We start from the raw sequence: 27,252 nt of genomic DNA, 5'->3' as shown, positions 1-27,252 counted from the left end.
CCAACATGTCCATGCCACTCTGCTTTCCTCCCAAACCATCTGTGTAGATCTCACTGTGTCTTGCTGTTGCTGGTTCCTGTCTTCCTGTCTCTCTCCCTCTCTCTCTTACTTTCTGTCTCCTCCACCTCCCACCATTTAGCACTTCAGAGTTTGGCTTCTTATCGTGTCAAATGAGAAAACTGTAGCCCCAGCCCTGGGAGCTGAGGGACTGGTGACACCAGTCAGGACTCAGTGGAGATGATCATGCTGATGAAAGGCTGTAAATGCCACTTTCAAGTTACCAGATGCCCCAGAACCTTCACACAGAGAGAAACAAACAGACATTTCAAAGACAGGAAGCTGGTACTGAAATGGAGCTGGGGGTCCACACTCCCCCAAACCCTGCACCTGCTTCTCCTCTGCTTCCTGAAGTGTTTTGTTCTGTCCAGAAGCTGGAGGCTGGACAGAATGCTCCTGAGACCCAAACAATGGCAGCTCCCCGAGGGACATTCACTTCAATAGCAGGCCTTGAATCCACAGAGGGGCCAAGGTCCCCCCAGGACCCTTGAGGTTTGCACCTCCAGGGAGCAGGAGCCTCCTGCTGAGCCCCTCTTTCTGAAGACCTCAAGCATGGTGGCTATTCTGAGGGCGCCATATGGTGGCATCTCTGGCCTTAACCTCCTCGTGTTCCAGAGGGTCTTTCTGCCCTAAAATTCCACGCCCCCCCTCTGCCCCGTCTACAAGAGAATTTCTTCTCCCTGCAGACCCCCCACTTGTCAACCTGTCAGTGGAACCGCAACCCGTGCTGGAGGACAACGTCGTCACATTCCACTGCTCTGCAAAGGCCAACCCAGCTGTCACCCAGTACAGGTGAGCATCACTGCGGTGGAGGCACAGCCTGACCTCAACCCCCCACCCCGTGCCTGTCACGTAGGATGTCACTTATCGTCCATGCATGGCTACCATGAGTGATTCACTGCAGGTGTCCAGATAGCCTTGTAATCAAATAACCCCCACACCCACCCACCTGCTGGCCAGGTGGACTCTTCCCTTCCTTCATGCGGCACGCATGCCTCTTCCACAGGAGGCAGGATACTGTGCCCCTCTTGTTCCAACAGCTTGGTTACTCGGTATTTCTGAAAAGAAGGAAAAAGGCTCAGAAACAAAAGTTAAAACACACCAGAAGAGTCAGGAGAGTCACTAGACTCTGTTTGACTGCTCAGGGTTCAGTGGGAGCCTCAAAACCCATGTGTTCTTGCCACAACATTGATAAAACCATCACTGTTTTTGTTTTTTGGGGTTTTTTTTTTAGTATTAGGGATTGAACACAGGAGACTTTTTACCCTAAGCTACATCCCCAGCCCTTTTTATTTTGAAACAGGATCTCACTCACTTGTATCTTTGCCTCTTAACAGAGCTTCTTAAAGGCAAGAACTGCAATTTAGTCACTTATGGCTCTCAGCATGTAACACAGCGCATGGCATCAAACTAGGGCTCCTTATGTGCATCTGATGGATGCGATCTCTGAAGGCCCAGAGCTGCTCCTCTGGGAGCCTCCCCACCTATGTGCATCGCCACACAGGATTCCAGAAACTAAGTGATCTGAGAGTTTCTCAAATGCAGGCTGAGGATACTTACCTCACCTCCTTTGGATGTTCCTTTGTGATACTCACCAACGCCCTAACTCGGCCCTGTCCTTTCCCACCAGCCCGGGCTCCATGGCAGGGCCCAGGGCATCACTTCTGCATGGATTCGGTCATTAAGCTGCAGCCTCAGAAAATGCCAAGGAGGATAATGTTCTCAGTCTAGGAAAGCAGCCGGCCTTAGGAAGTGGAGGACTGGGGAGACAGGAGGCAACACAGCCCCAGCAGGCAGAAGGGAAGGAAATGGGTCAAAGAGGCAGCAGAGACTCAGGTTGCACATAAGGAACAGCTCCCTGCAGCGTGGATAATTAAGCAGCCTGGGAACAAGGAACCCAGGAAGGACATGAACCTTTCCCTAAGGACATTTTAAAATAGGATGAAAACCCATCTGCCCCACCTGATTTAACCCTTCCCTACCCTGGATGCAGTAAGATCAGGTGACCTTCAGGGTCCCTTCCAAGCCAAGGACCCCTGGCTCCCAGAAATTGTGCAACCCATTCAGGTCCAGCAGGCAGGTCTGATATGGCTAGGGTCTGGCGTCTGTCCAGAAGTGACTTAAAGATCCAGAAGGAAAAACCAAGACTCCTTCTCTCTGAACTGTCACCCCAGGCCTGCTGGGCCTGGGCTGCTCTCCTCTGTCTGCTCCCATCCCTGAGTTCATGGTCCCCAAATACCAGGTGTGACATGCCCAGAAAACTCTGCTAATGCCAGTTTCCCAGGGCAGCCCCTGTCACCTAGAGAGCCCCCACCCAGGACCTACCCCTGCCCCATTCACCTTCACAACCGGACCCCAAATGACTGCTGAATCCCAGAGACAGGGACAGACAGATTCCAATTTCCACTTCTTGTCACTGCCAAGATCCCGGTCATCTGAGTACTTAGTGATCAGAGACTGGACACACAGCAGGATAAGACCCAGAAGATAGAGCCTCTGCCAGCAGGCCACCCCACACCGTGGCAGGTTATGCAAATGTGCAGGAAAGGAGGCTGCTGAACCTGACTGCCAGGGCCACCCACTTAAAAAAACAGCAAGAAGACCAATGACAATAAGGACAAGGTCATTATAAAGCACATGTGGTCAATCGTGAAAACTCGTGAATCTAGGCAAAGAAAAGATGGCAGTTAACGGGGCTATATTGCAACTCTTCTCTCATTTTGAAAGTTGGGATTTTTTTCAAATAAAAAGTTAATAAACACACAGAGAACATACAGGTTTCCCTAGACACTAGGATCCTGTGGGATTCCCTTCCTCTCTGTCCCACTCTGGAGCTCAGGGAACCCCAAGCGAGACCCTCCTGTATAAAGGAGCCCTGAGGAGCAGGAGGGGCACTAGTTCTTATTCATCACTGTCCATCATGATTAGCCAAGGGCCCTGAAAACGTGTTAGTGCAGGCTTGGGCTCCCTCCAGGATTCCAGAGGCTTTGGGGGAGCCCTCTGGCACCCAGGAAAAGGCAGGAGAGTCCGGGTAGGCTGAGCTGCAAAACAAAGGAGGTAGAAGGGCTGTGGAGAGAGGAGGCTGCGGGCACCTGCAGGCACCCGAGCCCACCCACACCTGCTCAGCCCCTCCCCACCCCCACAAGACCTCACCAAATTCTCCTTCTAGATGCAGCGTTGGAACCCAGGGGGAAAAGCCTTAAGCAAATCCCATCACATAAGTACATTGATTTTTCCCAACTGACTTTGACACGATTACAGGGATCTTTGTTTCTTTATTTTGATTCGTCTTGATTGCTTCCTCTCTGGTCTACCTAAAAGGCTGTAATCTCTGAAATTAGAGATTGGCCCTCCCCCATGCCAACATCCCAAAAGGGGCACGGCTGGGCAGAGAGGCTGTTATTTCAGCTGCCCCCAGGGACCTGGGGCGAGAGGTGCTGTGGGCTTTTTCTTTGGAAGGTTTTTCTGTGTGTCTCCAGCAGACAGCAGGATGGGGGTGCTGGCACTGCCCAGACGAAGCGCAGGGCTGTTCAATGCTCCAGTGTGAGGGCTGTGACATGCCAGGCCTCCTGATTCTGTGATATAAATAATTAATCCTCTTACATTTGTTCAGACCAAATTAGACATTGATTGGGAAAGGCTTAAGCTGACTCCATTTCAGAGGGGCTGGGAGAGGCGGTAGAAGTAACAGCAGATGCACTAGAATGTTCTGACCCCCAAGAGGAAGAGGAGCCACAGACCAACAAGAGGAAAGGGAAGAGATGAGAGGGGGTGGAGGCTCTTTGGTTTCCAGCCCCATGCTATGGCTGGAGTGCAGTGGTTAGAGCCTTTGGGCTTGTGAAAAGGCCCCTCAGAGGGCTGTTTAGTGTGGGAGGGAAGAAGAGTGGGAGGAAAGACTGGCTGGACAGGCTGAGCAAGATGGGAGCAGAGGTCTCTGGTGGAGTGGAGGGAGGGGTACCGCCTCAAAAGGCCCTGGCCTTGGGTTCCTGAGGATCCTACCCCCACAGCCAGCTCCTGCTACAGCTCTGAGAGAGCCCCCTCCCTAAGGGCCCCAGTCAGAAAAGGCCTAACTTCTCCCAGAGGCCCTGGGGAAGAAAAACACCTGGGCCTGCCCATTAGACCCAGTAATCCTGGCCCCAAGCCAGCCCCAGCCTCAGCCCCAGTCCCCTGGTGCTGAAAGCAGCCAGGAGCAGGGGCCTGACTTGGGTAGAGCAGAGCTTCTTCCTGCCCTCCCCACTGCTCCAACCCCCTCGCTTCAGCCGAGTAGAAGAAATAGGGTCTGGACACAGATCCCCGACTGTGTGTCTGAAACTGAATTAATCCACCTCAGGCAGGGGCCGTGCCTGACTATTAAGTCTGGTCATTAAATTAAACTTAGGAATTGAAACGATTCATGAATAACTCATAATGGTTTGTTGGGAAGCTCCTTAAGCTCTCAGGGAGCTATGCTTTGCTCTTGTTGTTAAACCATAATTGTTATTATTAATCGTGTTCTTAATAATTACCCGATATTAATTCAAGATAACAACCGTGTGGTGCCAGCCTAGGTGTTCCATGGGATGCACAGAAGTGGTGTCTTTCGGGACTAGACCAGACTGGGCCAAGAACTGATGGAGGGGAGGGAGGAGATGGGACTCAGTAGTACCAGGAAAGATCCAAGAGCACAGGAAGGGGAAGAGAGCAGCCAGCAGCCACAGGGGAGCCGTGGCTGTAGGGCACCAAGGTGGAGGCTGAGCAGCCTCTCCAGCTTCAGAAAGACACAGCCCTAAAGCTGCCTTGAGCTACAATAGGAGGAACCTGGTTAGAAATTCTGTGATTTCAAAGAGAGGGACTGCTATCCTCAATAGGATTGATTATACCAGGAAAGCGGTGAGCTCTCTCTCCTTGGAGATCTGCAAGGAAAGGTCCCACCTTCACACACGTGCACACGCACACACATGTACATGCTCATACCCACGTGCAAAGGCTCACATGCACACACATTCTCGATGCATGCAAGCACCCTTACGGGGCTGCAGCTCTGCAGACACATGGAAGGGACCTGGTAGCTGGTCCAATGCAGCAATTGCCATCCCAGGGTCAGTCAGAACCAAGCCAAGCCTAAGGCTTTTCGGTCTCTGCCACCTCCATTCCCTGCGGTACTGATTGGCATCTGAGAGAAACCTCCTGTCTTCCCCCCCACTATGAATCAGGGTTGATGGAGATGTGACCTTGTAATAATAAAGGCAGGTGAGAGAGCAGAGGCTGCGGAGGAATCGGAGCAAGCGCCAACCCTGGGAGAGGTTGAATGGACTTCCAGGGAGAGCAGGAGCACCAGAAGGGCCCTGCCCTGAGAGCAGGAGTCAGGACTGAGAGCTGAGAGAGGGGGGCATGTGGGAAGAGAGGGACAGGCAGGCACCTCACACCCCTCCCACATCTCACTGTGCTTGAAAACCAAACTTCCTGGGGCCTCGGTTTTCTCTGTGTGTGTAGGGACGTGTGTGTCCACATGCACACTGGTACATAGGCATGTAATCACTAGACCTTGAACTCCCAGGGCATAGATTCATACCCCTTTTCCAATGTTTCCCAGGGTAGGGCCTATGACAGAGCTCAGAGCAGAACATCCAGGCTATTTGGTGTCCAACAGTTGGGTTGTCCATGGTCTAGCCAGGCAGATGGGCTGGCCAGCCCGATAACCAAGATACCTCCCTCCCGAATAACCCACTTGTCAAATGCCACTGACTATGGCCCCAAAGCCCACCGCCTGCATGACCTATGGGAGGGTACAAGTCCAACTCCTCCTGAGCCTTTGAAATAACCCCTGTGCAGAGACAGCCCCTGAGAGAGCTGCTTTCTTGTGGGATGGGGGCATCCAGCTCCCTGAGGGACAGCCTTGCATTCGAGATGCACCCAGCACCCTGGCCTCTGTTGCAGATGGGCCAAGCGGGGCCAGATCATCAAGGAGGCCTCTGGGGAGGTGTATAGAACCACCGTGGACTACACGTACTTCTCAGAGCCTGTGTCCTGCGAGGTGACCAATGCCCTGGGCAGCACCAACCTCAGCCGCACAGTGGACGTCTATTGTGAGTACAGAAATTGGGAGCTTCTCTGAATGAGCAGAACTGGGTAGTCTCTGGCCGGAGGAACCATGGCTGGATTCATTGCATGCAACACAAACATCATGCTTCCCAAGCGTACAGTGCATTGTACTTTGCAAAAAGCTTCCTTGTCTAGGGTTTCATGCTTATTTTGATCTTCAGAATGACCCAGCTCAGACTGCTATAACAAATTACCATAGTCTGGATGACTTAAACAACAGAAACCAGAGTGCCAGTGTGGTTGGTTCTGGTGAGGGCTCCCTTCCTGGCTTACAAACAGCTGCCTTCTCACCTGTTATCACCTGGCACAGAGAGGGAAAGGGACCAAGCTCTCTTCTGTTCCTTCTTAGTTGTTGTTGTTGTTGTTTATTTATTTTCTCAGTATTGAGGATTGAACCCAAGGGCACTCTACCTCTGAGCTACACCCCCAGACCCATTTTTTTTTTTTAAATTTTGAGACACAGTCTTACTAGGTTGCCAGGCTGACTTTACGCCTGTGATCCTCCTGCCCCAACCTCCTAAATAGCTGGGAATACAGGTGTGTGCCACAGCACATGGCTTCAAGCACATTTTCTAGGGATGGTACTGCCTACTTCTTGTGGACCTAAGAAAGGCTGAGTGTGGGGGACAGGGGTCTCCTTCTCACTTCCCAATCCCAGACCCCAGGTCCAGCCCAGGTAGAAGGGTAAAGGAATGGGCCCAGTGGATTGAGATGGCCCAATACCCTGCTCTTTCCTTTCCTCCTGTCACAATGCTGGGGGCAGCAGGAGGGTTGCGGGAGCTCCCCAGCCCACCTGACGCCTCTCTTCTTCTTCCTCCCCATCATAGTTGGACCCAGGATGACCACAGAGCCCCAGTCCCTGCTCGTGGATCTGGGCTCTGATGCAGTCTTCAGCTGCGCCTGGATTGGCAACCCGTCCCTCACCATCGTATGGATGAAGCGGGGCTCTGGCGTGGTGAGTCCACCACGCTGACCCCAGGGGACCTCTGGCAGGGTGGGGGCATAGTAGGTCAGGAGGGCCCCTCTCACAGTTAGGTGAAGAGAGTCAGCCTCCAGAAGAGGGTCCCATAAAGAGGAGAGGGAACCCAGGTGCCCACCTGTACCCATCTCACCCTGAACACATTCAGCTTTTGCAATTTTGCCCTATGGTCAACCTTACAAAAGCAGGTAGTCAGTAACATGGAGTTTGGGGGAAGTCACTTGAAAGACTTTTCAGCTCTCTCCCAGCCCAAAATGTTACCCCTAACCTTGGAGTTACCCTTGGCTTTCTTCCTGGGGTCTTCTTTTGAAATGTATGTATTCTGTAGTGTTCATGAGTTTGCCAGACGACCCTCCACAGGGGCCGCAGTGAGGGCCTTGAGTAAGAAAGGAGAGGGAGACAGAAGGAACTAAGCCTCTGAGATGGCCAGTAACTGACCAGAGCCACACGGGTATTAGCTGCCAGAGCCAGGTCTCAATCACTGACCTATCTAATGCCAAAGTCTACTTTCCTGTCATCGCCCCAAACTGTGTCCCAAAGGGATACTGAACCTGACTCAGACCACACAGGTCCAGGACCCTCCACCATTCAGCCACAGGGTAATCTCATCCATGGCCAGCCTGGGAGAGGATGAGCCATTGAAGGTAGAGGATGGTCAGCATCCCCTCTCTCTGGAAAGCTGGGGGTACCCAGCCAGGGAGTCCTCCCTCCACACACTGCCCACAGGGCTGCACCTGGACGTACTGCAGCAGCGTCTCTGTGTAGGTGGGGGCTGCTCTCCACATCCACAGGGCCCAGTCTGCCTACTGCCTTCCCACCTGGGCTTTTACCAGGACACTGTCGCCTACTCACTACCAGGCCTGCCTCTCAGCCACCAGGATGAGAGACAAAAAGAGTGAATCCTCGCCGCCCCCCCACCCCTGCTCTTTGTGTCTGACCCTCCCCCATTTTTCTAGGTTCTCAGCAACGAGAAGACCCTGACACTCAAATCTGTCCGCCAGGAGGATGCTGGGAAGTATGTGTGCCGGGCTGTGGTGCCCCGGGTAGGAGCTGGGGAGCGCGAGGTGACCCTGACTGTCAATGGTAAGACCCCCCAGGAGGGTGGGCTGGGGTGGAGGGTGCACCAGGCATTGCCCCAAAGAGACTGTCACTGGCTCTGGGCCTTGCTACCACCTCCAGCTATGGTCCTTAGTAGTTATGTCTGCCTCTTTTGGAGTCCTGGTCAGAGCCAAGGTTGGAGGTGAAGAAGAACCTGGGGGGTTTTCTGATCACATCTCTCCTTTTTGTTATGTTTAAAGGGGTCTCATAGTAGCTGATGATTTTTTATCCTGGACAGGAAAAGAGTCAGAGGTCACCCTTGTGACCATATCCCTTGTCTGCCCTTTGATCTTGACCTGGCCATGGGGAGTTTAAAGGCACATCCCCCACTTTTATGGCCAGACTCTTCCCATCACACAGAGCCACTCAGCCGTGGAGAGCTGTCACCACCCCAGGGACCAGGTGTGTAGGGTCCTCTTGAAGGTGAGGAACATGTCTTACTATACACAACGATAATAATGACAGCAGGACAGTGTTGTAATAGTGGGAGTCTGTCAATAGCTATGGTAGAGGGGCAGGATCTTCAGATCAGATCTGGATGCCAATGTGGGTGGCCATAGAGAAGCTGGGACCTAGCCCAGGGCAGATCCAAGAAGGTGTGGTGCCAAAACAGAAACCCCAATGTCCCCACTGTGATGTGTGTTTGGGCTGTGATAAAGCTACCTATTGGAGAGGGTGAGAGACACCAAGGCCATGTCCCTCAGCCACCTCCAAGGGTTTGACCCCATTTCTGGTGTGGTCATGATCCTTTGGGAGACCCTGCTCCCACCAAAGGCTACCTGGGATCAAAAATCTAAGCCACAGACCCAGCTGTGTAAGCCTCTAGATCTGGCTCCAGACAGGGGCCTGGGAGGGGACTCTCTGAGGGAAATCATCCTGTTGGCTTCATCTCCACCCAGGGAGCTGCCCACTGACAGCCTCATCTAGTCTCCCCCTTTGCTAGAGAACTAACTTGGTGCTTGGTGCTTCCTCAGCATCCCCCTCTGTGTCCCCATTAGCCAGCTCCCATTCCAGGTGTATTTCCTTTCCTCTGCCTCCCCGACAGGTATGGCAACCCCAGAGAGAGGGTGAATCTGCCCAGAAACCAGAGCGTTCACAGACCACCTGTCCAGGGCAGAACCCCAGCTCCAGAGCGCTCCAGCCTTCCTGTGTGTCCCCAGGATGCCACCAATAAATTGGCACTGCAGGGCTAAAAATAACAGCATCTGATCGCGCCTCCGTATATCCATGGCAACACAGGCTGCAGCCTTTTCCTGCCGGGCCGGTGTCTGACACTCGGCTCAGTGCACCAGGCCACAGTGAACCAGCCATCTTCCCACTGCCCACTCTGGGGAGGGCGCTGGGGAGTCAGGCTGTCCACGCCTGCTGCCAGCTGCAGTCCACACTCCTGGGACCCTCAGACTCACAAGTGCCTTCCAGGGTCCTGGAGCCAGAAGCTATTAACTGAGCATCCTCATTTCTGGGGAAAAGGGTGAATAAGGAGGGGCTGACATCTTTCTGTCACTTGTAGACATTCAAGCACTTTAATGGAAATTAAAAGAGGTGTTTTTTTGTTTTTGTTTTTGTTTTTGTTTTTTAAGAGTAGAAATCCCCACCCCAGCCTGCACCCTGGGGAACTCAAGCTTTGGGCTGGACACAGCAGCCTGGGCCCTGGCATTCACCTGGGGTTTAATTTTTCCATCTCTCTCTCAACCTCCACGTCTTTCAGCAAGAGCTCCCCTAGGTTGCCAGGCAGAGAAAGGCTGAAGGGATTGAAGTAAGGAAACTGCTGTTTACTTCTGCCAGTCTAGGGCTGCCTGGCACTGGGGCAGGAGGCTGGATGAAGTGGCTCAGGGAGAAGAGCCTGCCAAGCCCCATCAGAAACTGAACCTTCTGTCCCCAGCTTTGGAAAATAGGTGGACGGGTAGTGAAGCCCTCGGACAGGGGCCAGGCATGTGTCAAAGGCATGTGATGGCATAGAAGCATCCAGAATGGAGCTGAGTTCCCATCACAATAAATCCCTGTTCCTGGGCACCTGCAGGCCAGAACCCTTTGGGGAATAAATTGGCACGGATCTCAACTGAGCTTGCTTAAACCAGGTAGCTGCAGGAAGGGGAAGATATTTGCCATTGGCTGACTCCCTCAATCCCATTTTTTTTTATCCTGGCTTTTGTTTTCACTTAAGGAGCCCATAAATGCATAGGCATTTGCTGATAGTTTTTAGAATCTTGTGAACCCCTCTGGGAATTCGTAGTTCCTGGGAAGTGAAAGGAAAAGATTTTATGGTATCATCACTGTTTAGCCCAGCAGCAAATCAAAGAACCATCCATGTTCCAGAAACATGGAATCTCATCTCTTTAGACCAAAGGCCTCTTGGAGCCAAAGAGATTCAAAGGCAGAAGGCAGGGCTTAGCCCACTCTTACAGCCATCTGAAGGGGGAAGTCCCTGCCCTGAGGTTACCCACCTCTTCCCAAACCCTTTGTATCCTAACCTCAAGAGAAGCCATGGGAGTGGCTCCCAATACCTTTTTTCCCTTGGCTGAGAGCTACTCATGGAAATGCAAATCTATTTTAATTAAGGTGGCTAATAAACAGCAATTATGTTTGCAGCAATTTTTGTTTTGTTCCCAGCATAATTTTGCACATTCTCCCCATCATTACTCTTATCTGTCTTTCCTAAGACATCACCCCTGAGATGGGGAAGGGAGTCCAACCACACCCCATCCCCCAACCACTTATCCCAGCTAGAAAATTAGCTGAGCAAATGGTTGTAGTAGCTGTTTCTCTTTCCCACTTTCAATGTCAGGTTGGGATCACACAGAAAAGACTTAGGTTAGATAACTGGCAGAACTGGAAAAGAAGCACTATAGAACAAGTTCTGCTTCGGGTGGACTCTCCCTGTTGCCTGATGTGCTAAATGTGACAGGCACTCTCAGAACTTGCCACCCATAAACATGTCGAACCTGCACGCATATTGGATGGGATAATATTGAGGTCAGTTTTAGAGCTGTGGTCTCACTAGGGCCATCTAGGTATGTGTGTGGAGACAAGATTATAAACTACAGGATGTACTGAGACACACATTGGATTAAGATAGTGAACATGGGGCTGGGGATATGGCTCAAGTAACAGCGCACTCGCCTAGCATGTGCAAGACACTGGGTTCGATCCTCAGCACCACATAAAATAAAGATATTGTGTCCACCTAAAGCTAAAAAATAAATATTAAAAAAAAAAGATTGTGAACACGGCCAACACATTTCACCTATCCTGGGTGATTTTGGCCCCTGGTAGAGGGACAGCACCCTTTTTCTTCCTTCGGAGGAACCTTACCGAATACAGCCAGTTTGTTAGGCAAGCGCGCCCTCTACTGGAGAATTGAGAAATGGCTTGAACTCCAACAGCTGCCTGGGCGGGAGACATTCATTAGGGCTGTTTTCCTTCATCATGACGCCTGCCCCCATTGTGGAGCTTCCCAGGTTCACCACCTCCTTCCTAAAGCTTTCCCAGAGCGCCAGATAGAATTATTCTCTCTCCCCTGAAGTCGGTTGGCAGTTTATCTGCACTGCTTCTGTGCTATGAACGCTCACCACCTTTTATTACAGTTATTTATGTCTTCTGGGGATTCTGACTTAGAAGCATTCACTCATGATCCCTTGAGAGGTTTACAGCTTAATGCCTAATTTATCTTCAAGTCGCCTACCTTGCACTCTACCTTGCACATGTGAGCCTTCCGTAAATGTTTGCTGAATGCTTGGATTAATGAATACACTTTTGAACCCACCACAGAGGGTGCCAGCTGGAGACTTGCCCTTCCTGGATCCCTAATGTGTTGCTGTCTCCCCAACAGGACCCCCCATCATCTCCAGCACCCAGACCCAGCACGCCCTCCACGGTGAGAAAGGCCAGATCAAATGCTTCATCCGGAGCACACCGCCACCAGACAGAATAGTGAGTGCTCCAGGGAACAGGGCAGGCCTGGCGCCCCCACCCCCAGCAGCCCAGGGGTCACCTCTGCCAAGAGCCCAGCAGTCAGCCAGTGGGGGCATACCTCCCAGACTCACTTTCCTCAAGGAAAATCATACCTACCTTGTCTCTCTTGGGAACCCATCCTGAGAACAATTGCAGGCAACCTCCTTTCTTGGATCAGGAGTGTTCCCAGGATGTGTCTGCCATTTGGCTGAGCTCAGGGTTAATGATTCTAACCAAATCTGCATCCTGGGGAAGAGGGGAAAGATGAATGATTTCTTCTATTTCCTGGGTTCAAGGCGAGTCTGGCAAAATCATAAGCTAAGTGGAGTTTATAGTTGGCTACTGCTTTCTGTGCCTCCCAGAGCCCTTCTCTAATAGAGTCTCTTCTGCCCTTAATGGCAACAGGGAACCCCTCATCCTGCACCGTAAGTGCTCCCCTCTGAAATGACTGATCCATTCTTCCCTTCCTCCAGCTGTACCCTGAAAGACAGTCAAGGCACCCTGTGAACTGTTGCCCACCCTTGCTCCCACTCCCAGGTGTTTGCATTTTTTTAAAGAGAGGGTCTTGCACCCAAATCCATCTGAAATTGGCAGAAGCTCAGGCATGAAAGTAATGAAAAGAGAGCACTCGGTAGCACAACTGGGGAAAAGATATTATTTCAGCAATCCCCAATGCCTAGGAGAGTCCTGCTCTAAGACTGCCCAGGGTCAACTCCACAGGGAAGTCCCTCCTTTCCACAGGGCAGCAGTGCCTGGGGGTGGTGTCGGGTGGGGCCAGGTGCTGAGCTTGTGAGAGCCTGTGTATGCCTGAGACATCAGTCTGTGCAAATAGTAACTGTCATCTTAGTAAACTAAGATTTTATTAGAATGTTATTGCTCTTACACATTTTCTCAGGCATTTGGTTCATTCATTGTTTGAAAGATTCACCAAAAGATTGTAAAAACTCACACATTGAACTAATACCTATGCCTCTCCCTTCACTTCACTTTTTAATTTTTAAAAAATATATAAATGTAAGCCCTCACATCTATAATCCCAGTTATTCAGAAAGCTAAGGCAGGAGGATCACAAGTTTGAGGCCACTTACTGAGACCCTGGGGCAACTTACTGAGAGCCTGTTTCAAAACAAAATATGAAAGTGCTGGGGGTGTAGCTTACTGGTAGATTCCCAGACTTACCTAGCATGTGAGAGGCTCTGGGTTCGATCCCCAGCACCACACACACATAATTCATAAATATAACACATGCCCCTTGTAAAACATCCCATCCAATCACCCTTGAGCATTTCCACACCATCGTTCTCTCACAGATACCTAACTGTAAGCTAGTGATTCTCAAGTGGCAATTTGTCCCCCAGGGGATATTTGGCAGCATCTGGAGACATTTTTGGTTGTCACAACTTTGAAGGTTAATGCTGGTGTCTTAGTGAGTAGAAGCCAGGGCATCTGTGAACAGCCTGCCGAGCACAGGGCAGCCCCACCACTAAGAAGAGGTTGGTCCAGAGTTTGAAAAGCCCTGCTCCAGCTCACCTGGATGGAGCCTCTGGGCACTAACTGGCATGACTTGAGTTCCCATGAACACTGCGAGCCGTTATGTGCAAGAGACTTACAAGTTGAGGTGCTTGCAATGTTCATGTAATGACTCTGAAAACAATTAAATTATCTTCCCTGTAAACTTTTGAAAAAGCCAATTCACAACACTAGATGAATCATTCTGGGCTACCTCAGGCTGAGTGAGTCAGCAGCATGGCACAGGGTGCCCATGAGAAGGTCCACATGGGAGAAAGACACACACAGGGCTCAGCTTGTCACCATAAGAGTCCCTCTTTGCCAGAAAATGTTCCAAATGCAGTTGTGCATAAGGCCCTCCTTGGAAGGAAATGGCCTCTGAGATGGCCCTAACTTCTGTGTGTACATGCGTATATGTGTTTGTGATGTGTATACATGTATATGTGTATAGTGTGCTATATATGCATGTATATATGTGTGAATATATGCTGTGTGTGTAGTGTATATACATGTATGTACACATATATGTGTATAGTGCAGTGTGTATGCAATGTGTTTGTAGTGTGACACGCACATGTACCTGTATATATACATATTGGGGAGGTGGCATTGAGGTCCTGGCATGGGCAGCCTATAGGGGTCTCCTACTAACTCTGGGCACCCTGGCAGGCCTGGTCCTGGAAGGAGAATGTGCTGGAGTCGGGGACGTCTGGGCGCTACACAGTGGAGACGGTCAGCACGGAGGAGGGTGTCATCTCCACCCTGACCATCAGCAACATTGTCCGGGCGGACTTCCAAACCATCTATAACTGCACCGCCTGGAACAGCTTTGGCTCTGACACTGAGATCATCCGGCTCAAGGAGCAAGGTGAGGGCCACCAGGGTCACCAGAGCAACCTGGGGACCAGCAGGGTGCAAGGCAGGTCCGAGAACCAGTCACAGCATTCTTTACCTGCCACACAGCCCTGGCTGGCTCCTCTCTGAGGCAAGGGGCACCAGCCCCATCAGGAAGCCAGAAGGGGAAGAAATTTCTGGGAGTGGCAGAATACTTCAGGGAAAGGTGACCACAGAACAAGCTGGGCTAACCAGTCCTGTTGAGATGCCCAGAAGCTTCCAAAGGCCCTGACCTCTACACCCTCTGCCCTTCCTTGTAGGCGCTGGCCTGATGCCAAAGTGCCCTTATGATAGGGTAGAAGTCCTGCAGGGGGTGCCAAGCTAAAACTAGGGGGTGGTGCCTGAGGGTCCAGATCCCTGGTGTGGGGAGGCAGGACCCAGACCATCAGCAGTTCCAGGGGTAGAGACGTGGACCACAGAGCTATAAAAGGAAGACTGGGCAAAAGGGTGCAGAACAGCCAGGTTGGCATGAAGGGAGGAAAAAGAGTCCCCCACTGTGACCCCAGGCATAGACTGTCCCAGCTCCTTGTCAGACAGGTGCTAAGAACTCCAGTCTCTGCTCAAAGTTCCTGGGCACCAATTACCAGGTGGAGAACCTCAGAGGGCCACTGCGGGCTGGTTGCAGAGAAGCTCCACATGCAGCCAGCAGCACTGCTGCTCCTGAAATGGGCTTGGAACTTGCCCCTGGGCCAGTCAGAGCTCAGCCAGGGAGTTCCAGGGATGGTGTTCAGCCAGGTTGGGCCTCCCCAAAAAAGATTCAGGGCCAAGCAGGTGGTCCCAGCTGAGCCCCTGAGGCCTCTAGGGATCACATGGCGATCGCACCTAAGGGTCAAATCTCAGAGTGTCTCCCACCACCTCTACCTTAATAGGAGCTGCTTTGCATAACGCTTTGCACACAATTTGCATAATATCATCCACCTGTCATCCTAACCCTCCTGGCCCCCTGTTGCCTACCCTCCTTGTCTTCCCCTCGGTGCCCCACCCCCGTGCCCTCCCCTTGGTGTTTTCACCCACCCTCACACCCCCTCCCAGGCTTGACTTTTCTCTCTCCACCCCCCTCTGGAGTGTCCAAGTCAGTCTGAATGAACTCCAAGTTCAGTCGGGCGAGCCTGGATCTCTGGGGCAGTCCAGGGATGTGATGGAGGAGGGAGCCCCCCTTGCCCCAGCCCCCTCCAGGTGGCCAATCCCCGCCCACCCCACCCTGGCCAGCCAGGCCCTGGCTATGGACGCTTGCTTTATTTCCAAACAGGTTCGGAAATGAAGTCGGGAGCCGGGCTGGAAGCAGGTACGGAAGGAGATGTTGAGAACTTCCCTGGGATGGGGGAGGGACTTCTTGGCTAGTGGGGGAGGGGACTGACATGGGGTAGGGAGGCCTTTGCAGGCCACTAACATCCCTGCCCTCCCTACATGGAGGGCTTAGTGCAGTCAGAACAGCGGGAGAGGGCCTCCCAGCCAACTGGGGTCTAGGGACCCCAGAGACCTGTCTCCTGTCTGCTGCCATGGCCCCAGGGCTCCTTCCTCCCCAGGACACTGGCTCCGCTCCTGTCCCTTCCATTCCTTCCTTCCCTTCTCTTCACAAGCCCCAGCCCCTGACCCCCTGTATTTCCAAGCTTCCCCGACTTCTCCCCCATTGCCTCCCAGGAAGCCTGCCTCCCAACCCCTGCTGCAGCTTGCTTAACCCTGCTTGCTGGCATTCCTCCTCCTCCCCCGTGAAGTGTCATCTCACCACCAGGCCGAGGCTGCTGGGCAAGGCACACACCCAGCCCCCACACCCCCTGCATCTGCAGCAGAGTGGTCATCAGACTCCTTAGACCTAGTTGCTCTGTCTAGACACTTGTGTACACACATACATACACACACAACCAGGACAGGGTAAATCAGACTCCACAGGGCGAAATAAGTTCTCACCAAGGACTCAGGGGGTCTTCTGTCTCAGTTTTCTGCCCATACTGGCCCCTGGCCCATGTTACCCCTCCAGGTGGGCCCACATACCTCTCCTCTCTGGGCACAATGCAGGGCACGGCCAGCTCACAGCCAACCCATGCAGCACACACAGAGCTGGCCCCTGCTCTACTATCTGGACTCCCTCACCTCTGGTAGCTCCATCCTGTCTCCATTCCGTGTCTGTCTGTTCGCACTCATCTGGAGTTTTCTGACACTTTCTTCCCATGGTGTCTGAGACTCCTCATGCCCAGTCTCCCTCCTTGGATGGAGTCGAGGCTGAGGGAGGGCAGCTTCCCCTCCCAACTCCTTGAGGAGAGAGAGGACCTGCCTGCCCAGGCTGCCTAGGCCAGACCTCCAGAGGCCAGGCAAGGAAGAAACACCAGGAAGAGGAAGGGATGCCACCCAGAGCCCTCCCCCACCCAGGCCCCCTCCTCCTCCACCCTTGCCCACCTGCTTGGAAACAGTTCTCCAACCAAGATGGCAGCTCCCTCACCCTGGAGCAGCTGCTAACTACTCCAGGAAACACGGATTCAAGAATGCCACTAGTCAGAAAGGACCCTAGATACTGCTGCCCCAGCTCTGTGGATTTACAGATGAGAATCCAAGTCCGGGGATGTGAGGACAAGTCATGACCTGGCTCTGAGTTCAGCTGAGACAAGCCCTGAGTTTTTCCAAGAAAGTTTACTAGGAATCAGAGGACAAACAAATCAAACCCCAATTTATAAATTTCAAAAGCAGAGAACCAATGAGTTGTCAAAGCAGTTTTCCTTTCCTAATGGAATTAAACCAAGAGACAGCAGCATTTGTTTGTCAAAGCAAACTCCCTGAGGTCATGTCCCTTTCCTCGTTCCTGACTGTTAAGAGCAACCCAGATACTTCCCTTTCCAACCTGAGTTTTTGCTGTCCCCACTTCCTGCTGGTCACGTCCTCTGTCACTTCTGCAGTGGTCTCGGCCACCCATAGGTAGATAACACATGGGTTACTGTGCAGGTCAAGGGTGGCAAAGGAATGGACCAGCTTAATCACAAGCTGCCAACCAAGAGGCACCAGCTCCTGCGGGTTGGTGTCCCCACCACCTCCCACACCCTTCCAGCAGTGCCTTAGGGACCCAGGTGTGAGGATTTGTTCATCTCATCCTATCAAGAAAACACCCAGGGATGAGGGTGGTAGAGTATTAACCGAGCATGCGTGTGCCCTGGGGTCCATCCCCAGCACCATGGTAGGTGGACCACGGTCCAGAGCAAACACCACACTGTCACAAAGTCCATCCACACTGATGAAGGTGGGGAGGGGGGCGATGAGGCTCAGTCTTTCAGAGGAGCGTGCTTCTCCTTAAGGTTGTGATCTGCTATAGTCACCCCTTCCTGAACAAACACTGGCATTAGGGCTGGGTGCCGGGCCCTGCTCCAAGGCCTTCCTACACAGTCCTTCATCTCAGCCCCTCAATAACCTTCTGAGGCCAGCACTATTATTACCCCCCTTTTGCAGACAAGAGAAGTAGAGTTAGCTTGGAAGAACTAATGGATCCAGAACTCCAGCAGCCAGCAGTCTGGGCTGGACAGTACATGTTAAGATTTGGAGGATGCCATGTGACACAGTGGACCGAGCTGGATGGGATGGGGGCAATAGGAGGAGACCTGGATTTACCTTGGCTCTACTGCAGCTGTGTGTCTTTGACCACATCACTTGACTTTTTGGGGGGCTCAGTACCTCTGTCTGCAAATGGAAACCTTGGATTCAGTGAGCCCCAAGGTCACCGGCCCCAACACTCTCGAGTTCTATTCCTGATGGTCATTTGGGGGTTCCAAATCGTGTGTTCAGGCCACATATCAGTCATAGAAGGGCCAGGGCTGTCTGGTAGTGCAACCCCTCTTCACCCCCCCCCCATCCCCACAGCTGGGCCAGGGGACAGACTGCAGGCAGGGACTGGGGGCTGGCCTAGCTGGGGTTCCCAATGCTCTCACACTGCAACAGGTGCCAGGTGCTCAGAGAGCTGGAGGAGCAGGCTGGTCAAGGGAGAAGGTCATTTCTCCTTAGAGAAGTGGGATAGGGAACTCTGATCCTGTCCCCCTGGCTCCTGAGATATGGACACCTGGGGGCTCCAACCCATGATGCCCCGCAGGCCCTGAGGGGAGGCTGCCTCCAACCTCAAAACTAACAGCTGGGTGTCTGCACGTATCCTCCATGTACCTGGGGAAAGGAAGAGAAGGAAGGAACAAACTGAACAAACAAGGGCTGTGACCATAGTCATTTTTCAAAGAAAAACCAGGACTTCTGACTCACCAGCCACCACATGACAAATTCCTTGTTTAATGCCAAAGAACAATAAATCAAGCCAGCCTCACCCTGTATTTTCAGTGTTCCTCTCCCCCGCCCTCCCTTCTCTGTGTCTGCTCCAGCGTTTGTCCCTCCTTCCTGTTCCTCCACGCTCTCCCTCCACTTTGTGTCCTCCACCCCCATCTCCACAGTCCCACCCAGAGCTGACTCTGGGGGGACTCTGCCTGTGCCTTTCCAGGCCCCACAAAGGTATCACCCAGAAGGGCCCATGTGGCAGTGGTCTGGCCCCAGCTTGACAGGGGCTGCACGGAAGGGGACTGGGTGAGGTCCTGGGGGGACAGTGTCCTGCCCCCTGTCCCTCATCAGCCGTGCCTGCTTCTCTCCCACAGAGTCTGTGCCGATGGCCGTCATCATCGGGGTGGCCGTAGGAGCTGGTGTGGCCTTCCTCGTCCTAATGGCAACCATTGTGGCCTTCTGCTGTGCCCGTTCCCAGAGAAGTACGGGAGGGAGACCCGGGATCTCAGGGAGGGGGACAGAGAAAAAGGCCAGGCTTAGACTTCCCCGGAGAGCAAGTAAGCAGGAGTGCAATGAACCGGGGCCCTAACAGTGCTGTGAGCTCCTGGGGCAGGGATGGGTCTGATGTGGTCATTTCACTTGCAGTGCCTTGTGGGGTGTCTGCACCCAGTGGGCATGCAGCTGAGGTTGAACTGCACTAGACTGACCTTCATCCAGCAAGGAAGGCAGCCAACAATTTGGGTTGGACAAATATGTCACTCTCGTCACGGAGAGTATACAGATCCAGGGGGAAGAAGTGGCTTGCTCTGCCAGGGCTGCAAGTTTAACCTGAAAAGCCAGTCACCTACCCAGGGGGAAAAAAAACATTCAAGGAATTGCTCTGAAGAATCCTCTGCACCCAGATCTCCACACTGGGCTTAGCTCTGAAGTTGTGTGACTGACAGACAGGTGCAAGGGGAAGACAGAATGGCAGAAGTGAAGGCAGTAGAGGTGCAGGCCCTAGTTCCACCTCTTCCTCCATGTGGTTCAGGGAAAACCACACCTATTCCAGGCCTCAGTTTCCTCATTTGTGATATTAAGGGGTTGGATAACTGAAGTTTTATGACCCTACTTGGCTCTAAACTTCGATGAGCAGAAAGCACAAAGTGAATCACCAATATTATAAGTCTGCTCCTTCCACCACTCAGCCCTTACATGTTGGAAGGAATCCAGGGTTCCCCTTACATTTTCTCCAGTCTAGCTAAGCAGCCCTAGTTCCTATGATTACCCACAATTATGCCCTCTCAGGACCTCTTTTACTGCCTTCCAATAGAAATTATAGAAGAATATATTTTAGCAAGAATTTTCTCAGAAAGCTCTCCAGCTAGAAACAGGCTACCTCTTGTAGAAAGAGTAAAGTTTCCATCATGGAAGCTTCAACAGGAAAAGCTGGACCCCTGTGTGTTTGTTTCTGTTCTGGGTGAGGGGTTGGCTATGAGATCTTAAGGTCCATTCTGACACTAAGTCATGGTTCTATGAATGGAGAGAACAGAGCCTGGTAGAGTGGGTCAGAGAAGCTTCTAGAAGGAAGTAAGGATCAGTAAGGTGGATGATGGATGAGGACCACCTCTCCAGCCAAGGGAAAATGCCTGAGGTGCATGCATCAGGGAGCCAGGCGGCCCGTGTGTGGCTGGCCTCTCCGAGAGGCCCACATAGTCCACAGCATATCCACACAGATGTTCTATGGGCAGGGGGTGGGGGGTGGGGGCTGGTGAAGCTGCTGAGTTCAGGGGTTGAAGGGAGGGTAAATCCTGCAGGGTGGTGGGGTGAAGGGTGGCATCAGGCAATTGTGGGGGAGCATGACATCTCGGGCCTTGATCCCTGAGGGTGAGAACTGAATTTGTCGCCTACACTTTCCTATTTTATGTCCAGACCTGAAAGGTGTTGTGTCAGCCAAAAACGATATCCGAGTGGAGATTGTCCACAAGGAGCCTGCCTCCGGTCGGGAGGCGGAAGAGCACTCCACCATCAAGCAGCTGATGGTAAGAATGCTGCCCATTCCCCACCATACCCTGTGACCATGTCCCCAGAAGGTCCTGGGACTGGAGGCTTCTCAATGTCCTTGACACTTCTGAGAAGCAGAGCATCAGTCGAGATGCTCTACAACAGACCAGGCACACAGTCTCAACCAACAAACATTTATTTGTGGGCCTGTTGTACTGCGCCTGGTGACCTGGGAGACTTGAAGACATCTAAGGTACAGTCCCTGCCCGCAGAGAGCCTGACCACTCAGCAGGGAGAGTCCATAGGCTTAAATTGCCATAGTACGTTGCTATATATAATTCCACACACATATATATAATAGATACTCAGTACATTCCTCTCCTCTCTCCTTCCCCCAAAACTTGTCCGTAAGAAGCATAGGTTCCTCTTTGGGAACTGGATTGCCCACCAGAAGCAAACTCAGAACCTCTCCAGTGATATAAAGCCTGCTATACCTCTTCTTGATCCCTCTTCATGACTCAGAATCCACCTTACTGTCCAGGCAGAAGCCTAGACAACTGTGTTAGTCAGCTTTTCATTACTGTGACAAAATATCTGAGAAAAACAACTTGAAGGAGGAAAGATGTATTTTGGCTCATTATTTCAGTCCATGGTTAATGGCTCCAATGTTTCTGGGCCTGGGGTGAGACAGAGCATCATGGCAGAAGAACATGGCAAAGCAGCATTTGGAGCAAAACTGCTCACTTCAGGGCAGCTAGGAAGCAGAGAGAGAGCAAGGAAGTGGTCAGGGGTAAGATAGACCCTTCAAAGGCACACCTCCAATGGTACACTTCCTCCAAGGTGCCACCTTCTACAGTTTCTACCACCTCCCAGTAATGCCATCAAATTCTGAATCTGTCATTGGATTAATCCACTGTTGAGGTTAGAACCCAAAACCCCACCTCTGAACATTGTTGCACTGAGGAGCAAGCCTTCGATACACGAACCTCATAGTAATGAGGGTTGTTACCTAGGTCAGGAGATGAAAGGCATGAGGGGATGAAGGTCTCCCCAAGGGGAAGCTAGCCACAGGGCCCTCAGCAAGTCCCTTCTGCTAAATACCCTGCTACTCTTACCAAGATACCCAGTGAACCCCACTCTTTGCTGAGGGTATAGAATTGTCTGAGACAGAGAGAATATTTCAATCGGAGGAAACTCAAAGGCCCATTCGGGAAGAAGGATTCCAGATCCAAACTATAACAACCATGCTAGAAACTTGAGGTGCATATTGTCATGGTAGGAATGTGCTGGAGTAGCAACAGCAGAGGAAGGGGTAAAGAGCTTCAGTGTCCTCATCTATGAAATGGGCATAAGATACAGGGCCATGGTGAGGCCCTGAAGAGCTCAGAGCCCATGAATCAGTACAGTTGTTCCTTGGTATCTATGGGGATTGGTTCCAGGACCCCCTAATGATACCAAAATCTTAAGATGCTCAAGTCTCTTACATAAAATTGTGTAGTGTTTGCATATAATGTGCCCAATCCTCCCATATACTTTATTTTCATTTATCTGTTTATATGTTTGTTTGTTTTGCAATAGTGGGGATTGAACCCAGAGGCACTCTACTACTGAGCTATGTTGCCAGCATTTTTTTTTTTCAATTTAAAAAAAAATAGTCTTACTAAGGCACACCCCCAATGGTACACTTCTAAGTTACTAAGTGTCTTACTAAGTTTCTGAGGCTGGACTTGAACTTTCGATCCTCTTGCCTCCCAAATTGCTGGGATTACAGGCGGGACCAGCCTCCTCCCATATGAGTTAAATACCTAATACAATACAATGTAAATACTATGCAAATAGTTGTTACATAGTGTTGTTTAGGGAATAAAGACAACAAAACAGTCTGTACACAGAACTTTCTTCCCAAGTGTTTTTGATCCTCAGTTTGTAGAATCCACAGTGCAGAACCTGGGGATACAGACAGCTTACAGTGAATGCTCAGTAAATGTTAGTTACTTGTGTTGCTCTAAAATCACCCACTAGATGGTGAGCAACTACTATCTTGTTCATCCCTGGCAGGGGCTCACAAATGTTTATTGAATTGAACCGACTTTTCCCTCTGCTACTCTTTCTCTATCCAATTGATTTTTAGGGACTGTCAATTCCACCTCAAAAAATGGTCTCAAACGTGTGTCCCGCCTCTCCTGAGCTGTCACTTCCTTATCTCAGGCCTCATCCTCACTCCCCTGCAGAAGCCTCCTAATTGATTTTAGCATTTGCCACTTTTCTCAACCTATCCTCCAGAGCCCTATCAAAGGGTTCTTCCAGAATGCAAATCTGATCTCCTGATTATCTTACTTCAATCCCTCATTGGCTCCATGTCTACTGGATAAAGTCCAGCTGCCCAGCATGTCATCAGACCCTTCCTGCAAGGCAGCTGCCAATCTTTCTAGCTCCATCTCCTGGCCAACCACATCTGGCTTTCCAGACACACCAAAGAGCTTGTGATTCCTGGTCTTGGAGTCTTTTATACCTGGAAGGCCTATGCACAATCCTGTTGACTTTTTTTTTTTCTTTGAATTTTACATTCTCTTACAAGAATCAGCTCAAATGTCATCAACTCCATGATATTCTGTGTTTGCTGGCCCCCTGCCCCACTGACGGTGAGCTACACACCCTCTACTCTTCCCAAACACTCTGTGTGTGTCTCTTCCATAGTGCATTGTTCTAATTACACCTTACCCCACCACCAATTATCCCTGAACTCCTCAAGGACAAAGGTCATGTTCTGAGTCTACACTTGTCTATTCCCCCCAGGGGCTAACTTAGCACCTCACTTAACAGAGTGTTTAATTTACAAGGAAAGGAAACCACAGCCTAGACTTGAGTAGGAACCAATGACTCTGTAGTTAAGCTTCATGGATCTATCCTTCCTGAATGGGCCATTGAATTCCCTCCATTGGAACATTCTGTCTCAGACAATTCCACATCCTTTCACCTCTTGACCTTGGAAACAGCCCCATCATCCAGGGGAGGTAGGTTTAGAAGTTGAGTGCGGTGGGAAACAACTCTAATCCAGATAGAGCTGGAGCATTTATTGCAAAATGGAGGGTAAAAAGTAGTAGTAGTAATAGTGAGGCAGTAACAAGATGGCAGCACATTGGCTGGTTCTGTGGATTTCAGAAGGAGAGGAGGAAGTTCCTGCAAGAGAGAAGGAACTTCCTGCTGAGAGATCATGTGGGAACCTGGCCTAGACCATGGACTTAGCAGAAGCGATACTTGGGAGGTATCAGTTGTGTCACAAGTGAGGCATCACTGTGGTTATTCAGATTACTGCAAACACCCACTGTGTGCAAGTATGCTCTGTTTTTCATATGTCTAATGACTATTCTCAGTGATTGAGATCTAAGCTGCTTCATTCAGTCATTCAACATAAATCATGATATTTGGAACAGCCCTACCGTTTATCTGGCACTGTGCTATGCGGTGGTGAATCCAAGAATTAATATATTCCATTCCAAAAGTCTTCTGGTCAATGACCACAATATGCAAGAAATTGGACCAGATGTGGATGGAACCCGAACAGAGCAAGAAGTGGTCCTCCATCTTAAGTGGTTTGATATCTGTTAAGGAAGACAACTTTCCAGTGCATCTAAATCACTGCTATGAATAACAGATGTGGCCAGCTTTCTATTGCTATGACAAAATACCTGAGAAAATTGACTTAAAGAGAGGAAAGGTTTATTTTAGGCCACAGTTCCAGTTTCAGAGGTATTACTCCATGGTTGCTTGGACCTGTTGCCTTTGGACTTGTGGTGAGGCAGAAGAATATCATGGCAGATACACATGGCATAGGAAAGCAGCTCACCTCATGACAACCAGAAACAGAATGAAGAGAGAGGCCAGGTGCAGTGGAACATGCCTATAATCCCAGCTACTTGGGAAGCTGAGGCAGTATCATAGCAAGTTCGAGGACAGCTGGACAAGGTAGAAAGACCCTGTCTTGGGCTGGCGTTGCCGCTCGGTGGTAGAGTGCTTGGCTAACATATGTAAGGCACTGGGTTCCATTCCCAGCACCACATATAAGTAAATGAATAAAATACAGGTTCATTAACATCTAAAAAATATTTTTAAAAGAAAGAAAGACCCTGTCTTAAAATTTAAGAGAGAGAGAGAGAGAGAGCAAAGAAAAATAGGGCTGGAGATGTCGCTCATTGATACAGTATTTGGTTGGCATACATGAGGCCATGGGTTCAATCCCCAAAACTAGGGAAGGAAGGAAGGAAAAAAGAAGAGAGGAGGGCCCAAGATCCTGACCTCCCTTCAAGCGCATGCCCCCAGTGGCCTTACTTCTTTCCACTAGGTTTCACCTCCTAAAGTTCCACCACCTCCCAACAGCAACACAGGCTGAGGACCAGCCTTCAACATGTGGCCTTTGGGGGACACTTGAGATCAAAACCATAACACCAACGTTGCCAACACCTCACATGTAATGATTCTCTGTGGTTCCTTCTTAAGGCCTTCATTCAGCCCTAGCACTGGTTGACGAATTGCCCTAAAGAGAGGGAACTATGCCCTGTATTTGATGTTCTGTAATTATGTATTTCCAGATCCAACACCCTGATGAGCAGGGCCATATATTAACGTGTCTTCATCAGTGTATCCCTGGACCTTAGCACAGTGTCTGGCTAATAAATTGCTCAATGAATTAAATTGAATCAGCCAAGGACAATCCCTGAAGGAGATGATGACCTAGCCCAGCTGCAGACAGCGACACTTAGGGTCCTGCCCCCTGCTTCACCTCCCCTACCCTTCCTGCCTCTCTGCCTCAAGGAAGAGGATTCCAGGAGTAGGAATGAGGCATAGGATCTCATCCCCAATCCTTCACCTGCCTTCTGTGGTCCACGCAGGGAGGGACATAGAGGAGGTGAAGCATATGTGATAATCTTTTGAGTTCATTTCCCCATCTTTTCCTTGGAGGAGGTGGAGTTGAGCCCACCTCCTATGCACTGAGATGTCATTTCTTGGATTATAGATGGAACGGGGTGAATTCCAACAAGACTCGGTACTGAAGCAGCTGGAAGTCCTCAAAGAAGAGGAAAAGGAGTTTCAGAACCTGAAGGTGAGAATGACCACAGGTTCTAAGAGGCAGCCATGGAATCTGTTCTTCAGCTTTGATGGCCCCAGCCCCAGTCCCTACAAAGAATGACAGCCAGGAGAAGGGAAGGGCCAGAAGCCAGCCTGGGGACAGGTCTGTAGCCAATCCCTAAACTGGGGACTCCCTGCTGAAGGCACCCGCTCTCTCCACCCCAGCGTGGAAGAGACTGAGAGTTAAGACTCCTCAAATTCACCTCTCCCCCTGCTCCTCACAATTAGATTTTAAAATCCGTTATCCCTGTTCTAGACAAACACAAACAACAATTAAAGTCTCATTTTCAAGTTTTCTTGAAACAGAAAAAAAATAAATAAATAAATAAAAAGAAAATAAAATAATCTTGCAGTGCCCTAACATAAACCCTGGAAGGTGGTGGCAGAGGTAATCAGAGGCCACTCAGGAGGTGTCCAGTTCTGGGGTCCTCAGCTCCTTCCCTTCAAGAACCTGCCAGCCCTCTCCTGGCATCCAGCTTCACTGCCTTCCTGGGTCTCGGGTTGGGTGTCCTTCTGCCTGCCTCCAGGCCTCCCCAGTGGCTTCCTTCCTCCTCCTCACCCCTCCCTGGGCAAGGTAGGGCTGGCTGGTTTTAGATCCCCCCACCGTGTCCAGCAAAGGCTTCCCCAACTATGCGCCTCTCACTCTCACCCACTCAGGACCCCACTAATGGCTACTACAGTGTCAACACCTTCAAAGAGCACCACTCGACCCCGACCATCTCCCTGTCCAGCTGCCAGCCGGACCTGCGCCCCGCAGGCAAGCAGCGTGTGCCCACGGGCATGTCCTTCACCAACATCTACAGCACCCTGAGCGGCCAGAGCCGCCTCTACGACTACGGGCAGAGGTTCGTGCTGGGAATGGGCAGCTCCTCCATCGAGCTTTGTGAGCGGGAGTTCCAGAGGGGCTCCCTCAGCGATAGCAGTTCCTTCCTGGACACACAGTGTGACAGCAGCGTCAGCAGCAGCGGCAAGCAGGACGGCTACGTGCAGTTTGACAAGGCCAGCAAGGCCTCCGCCTCCTCTTCCCACCACTCCCAGTCCTCTTCCCAGAACTCCGACCCCAGTCGACCCCTGCAGCGGCGGATGCAGACTCACGTCTGAGGATCACACACCGTGGGCGGGGACAGGCCAGGGAAGAGCGCAGGGCATGTTCTGGTTCTCCAGGGACTAGGGCTACTTTGCAGAGGACCCCGGAACTGGACACCTCCAGGATGGCCTTTGAGCACCTCTGCCAACATCTTCCTGTGAAACTCTGATCAAGCACAAATCTGGGTCCCCAGCAGCAGCCTGCCAGAGGCAGCAGGTGGGGAAATGGATGGAGGATGCAGCTGATGTGC

General features: G+C 51.2%; 1 protein-coding gene across 1 annotated transcript in view; it reads left to right on the top strand.

The window, feature by feature from the left end:
* Positions 1-27,016, top strand: part of Kirrel3 (kirre like nephrin family adhesion molecule 3) — a 547,920-nt gene extending 520,904 nt beyond the window's left edge. Inside the window, exons 7-17 of the mRNA XM_027945488.2 lie at positions 744-849; positions 5,974-6,122; positions 6,966-7,093; positions 8,074-8,200; positions 12,045-12,145; positions 14,345-14,543; positions 15,819-15,854; positions 19,180-19,287; positions 20,717-20,826; positions 25,803-25,889; positions 26,573-27,016. Coding sequence (XP_027801289.1) covers positions 744-849; positions 5,974-6,122; positions 6,966-7,093; positions 8,074-8,200; positions 12,045-12,145; positions 14,345-14,543; positions 15,819-15,854; positions 19,180-19,287; positions 20,717-20,826; positions 25,803-25,889; positions 26,573-27,016 — 1,595 coding nt within the window. The remainder of the gene's footprint in view (positions 1-743; positions 850-5,973; positions 6,123-6,965; positions 7,094-8,073; positions 8,201-12,044; positions 12,146-14,344; positions 14,544-15,818; positions 15,855-19,179; positions 19,288-20,716; positions 20,827-25,802; positions 25,890-26,572) is intronic.
* The last annotated feature ends 236 nt before the right edge of the window (positions 27,017-27,252 follow it).

Source organism: Marmota flaviventris, chromosome 9 (assembly GCF_047511675.1).
Source record: "Marmota flaviventris isolate mMarFla1 chromosome 9, mMarFla1.hap1, whole genome shotgun sequence".
In the NCBI taxonomy this organism is placed as follows: domain Eukaryota; kingdom Metazoa; phylum Chordata; class Mammalia; order Rodentia; family Sciuridae; genus Marmota; species Marmota flaviventris.
The sequence above is the reverse complement of the archived record's forward strand: the minus strand, read 5'-3'. Positions and strand labels throughout refer to the sequence as shown.